This window comes from Rattus norvegicus, chromosome 9, assembly GCF_036323735.1.
Source record: "Rattus norvegicus strain BN/NHsdMcwi chromosome 9, GRCr8, whole genome shotgun sequence".
NCBI lineage: Eukaryota > Metazoa > Chordata > Mammalia > Rodentia > Muridae > Rattus > Rattus norvegicus.
In genome coordinates, this window is record NC_086027.1 from 41,128,571 (window position 1) to 41,131,327 (window position 2,757).

General features: G+C 46.5%; 1 protein-coding gene across 1 annotated transcript; it reads right to left on the minus strand.

Annotated features, from left to right (window-relative positions):
* Window positions 1-1,235: 1,235 nt before the first annotated feature.
* Ube2v1-ps22 (ubiquitin conjugating enzyme E2 V1, pseudogene 22) lies at window positions 1,236-1,691 on the minus strand. Its single transcript, XM_063267804.1, is given in 1 exon segment — window positions 1,236-1,691. A coding segment is annotated over 1 exon segment (444 nt). The 5' UTR covers window positions 1,680-1,691.
* Window positions 1,692-2,757: the final 1,066 nt, after the last annotated feature.

Sequence of the window (2,757 nt, forward strand, 5' to 3'; positions counted from 1 at the left end):
TATGCATCCACATTTCAACATTTAGTGGTTCTGAACAGAGTGGGGAGTGTGGCAGTGAGCCAGGAGCCAGGCCCACCGATCTGCAAACGATCTGCGAACGTGGTGACACAGAGCTCCTCTGGGTCCCTGGCGAGGGTCTGAGGAGCAACACTGAAACCTGAGTCTGCAGGGTCAGGGCCTCGTGCTCCAGCTGTCAGGCTTCACACCAGACCCGATGGGTGGACAGGGTGACTGAGAGCCCTGTTCAAACCTCTTCAGTGTGTAAAAGCAAAGCAATTATGGGAAAAGGAACCAACTCAGAACCATGTGCACTGAGGACTCTCTGCATGGCCTTTCTCTAGGCATATATCCAAGGACCCTGAGCGCTGGCCCGTCTGAGTTGCCCTGTGACTGCTCTGTTCACCTCTAGACCTGAGCTCAAAGCTCAAGGGCTGATGGTGGTGGCAGGGCCGAGGACCTGGCGCTCCCTTTCCAGGCTGGTGGCAGGTGAACGAGTGTGGTTCAGAGCTAAGTAAGGAAGGCCAGGCTCTTCCAACCTCATCTGGTGGCTTCTGGCCACAGCAAGAGTTGGGTGGTGACGGGCAACAAGGGACTTGAGGAGGGAAAAGCAGCACCCCTTGATAAAGGTGGGGAGACAGGAAGCCCTGAATTCCTCAACCGCAGCCAATTTCAGAGGGAGGGGAGGTTACAATCTAAGCTTTGGCCAAGGGTGGGAGTGGTGGAGGAGGGGGGACCATGGCTTGGCAATCACTTAAGACTTAAGAAAGCAGGAGGGCAGCCAAAGTGCCCCAAGCCCAGCGGTGGTCAGTCCCACGGCTGCTACCTGAAGCCCCCCCATCTATTCTAAGGGCCACCACACAGCTGTGGCAGAGGGCGGGGCGGGCAAAGGCAGATCCAGGCTGAGTGCCAGCAGCAGGTGATTGTGTGAGACGTGTCTGTTCACAGTTGGGTTAGCTGTGCCCACCGCTCCCAAAGGAAACCGATTTCAACACACTTTCTTGATTCCAGAAGTTCAACCAGGCAGACAGCGGTTACACTCGATGGATGATGTTACACAGCACAACTTAGGTATTTCAAATGGACAAGAAGTTAGTATCAGAGCAGTGTCTCAGGATGAAGTCTGAGTGGGGCTTCCTCTCCAATACTTTGAGGTCTACAGATGGATCTAGAAAATTTACTACTGTGGAAAATGAAGACTTGGGTTTGATGGGGAAGGAAGGCCGGGGCCTTGAGGACTAATTGCTGTAACACTGTCCTTCTGGTGGCTGTGGCAGCTTCATGTTCTCTTTTGACATCATCAAGCGCCTCAGTTCCTGCAGGATGACTTTGATGCTGCGGGAATTCTGCCACTTTGCCAGCACTGCCGTGGCTCGTGGATCCACCACTCCATTGGAACTGCTCACGCCACTCATATTGACTCTTGTTACAAATCTCACAGACAGGGGTGCTTCTGGCTACTAAGGCCCACACTCTATCTAAAGGCTGTGTATTTGGTTTTCATAAATTGTTCGTGGAGGCCCAATTATCATGCCTATCCATCTTGTGAGCGCCATGTCCTCGTCGTCCTCCAGACCCCAGCTAACTGTGCGGTCGCCTACTCCTTTCTGGCCTTCTTCCAGCTCATCCAACAGTCGGAAATTTTGAGGGACTTTTACTCCCGAGCCTGTGGTGGCTGCCATCTTGCGTCGCTGTCACTCCTATTGGGAGACTTTTAAAGACTGCTTCTATTCCTTTAGGAGTTATGGGACTGTTTAAATGGTTTATCTGATCCTGATTTACCTTTAGCACCTGATTATCTGTCTAGAAAATTGTCTACTTTATCCAGATTTTCCAGTTTTGTTGAATATAGGATTTTGTGGTATAGTCTGATGATTCTTTGTATTTCCTTAGTTTCTGTTGTTATGTTTCCCTTTTCATTTCTGATTTTGTTAATTTGGATACATTCTCTGTGACTTCTGTTTAGTATGGTTTATCTTTCTTGTTGGTTTTCTCAAAGAACCATCTCCTGGTTTTCTTGATTCTTTGTAAATTCTTTTTGTTTCTACTTGGTTGATTTCAACCCTGAGTTTGATTATTTTCTCCTGTCTATTTCTCTAGAGTGTATTTGATTCTTTTTGTTCTAGAACTTTTAGGTGTGTGGTCAAGGTGCTGGTGTATGCCCTTTCCAGCTTCCTTTTGGAGGCACTCAGAGCTATGAGTTTTCCTCTTAGCACAGCTTTCATTGTATCCCATAAGTTTGCGTATGTTGAGCCTTCATTTTCATTATATTTTAAAAAGTCTTTAAGTTCTTTCTTTATTCCGTCCTTGACCAGGTTATCATTGAGTAGAGCATTATTCAACTTCCATGTGTATGTGGGCTTTCTGTCGTTTTTGTTGTTATTGAAGACCAGTCTTTGTCCGTGGTGATATGACAGGATGCATGGGATTATTTCAATCTTCTTGTATCTGTTAAGGCCTGTCTTGAGACTGATTATCTGGTCAATTTTGGAGAAGGTACCATGAGGTGCTGAGGAAAAGGTATATTCTTTTGTTTTAGGATGAAATGTTTCATAGATATCTGTTAAATCCATTTGGTTCATAACATCTGTTAGCTTCATTTTGTCTGTTTTGTTTCTCTTTCTTTGATCTGTCCATTGTTGGGAGTGGGATGTTGAATTCATCCACTATTATTGTGTAAGGTGCAATGTATGCTTTGAGCTTTAGTAAAGTTTCTTTTATGAATGTGGGTGCCCTTGCATTTGGAGCATAGATATTCAG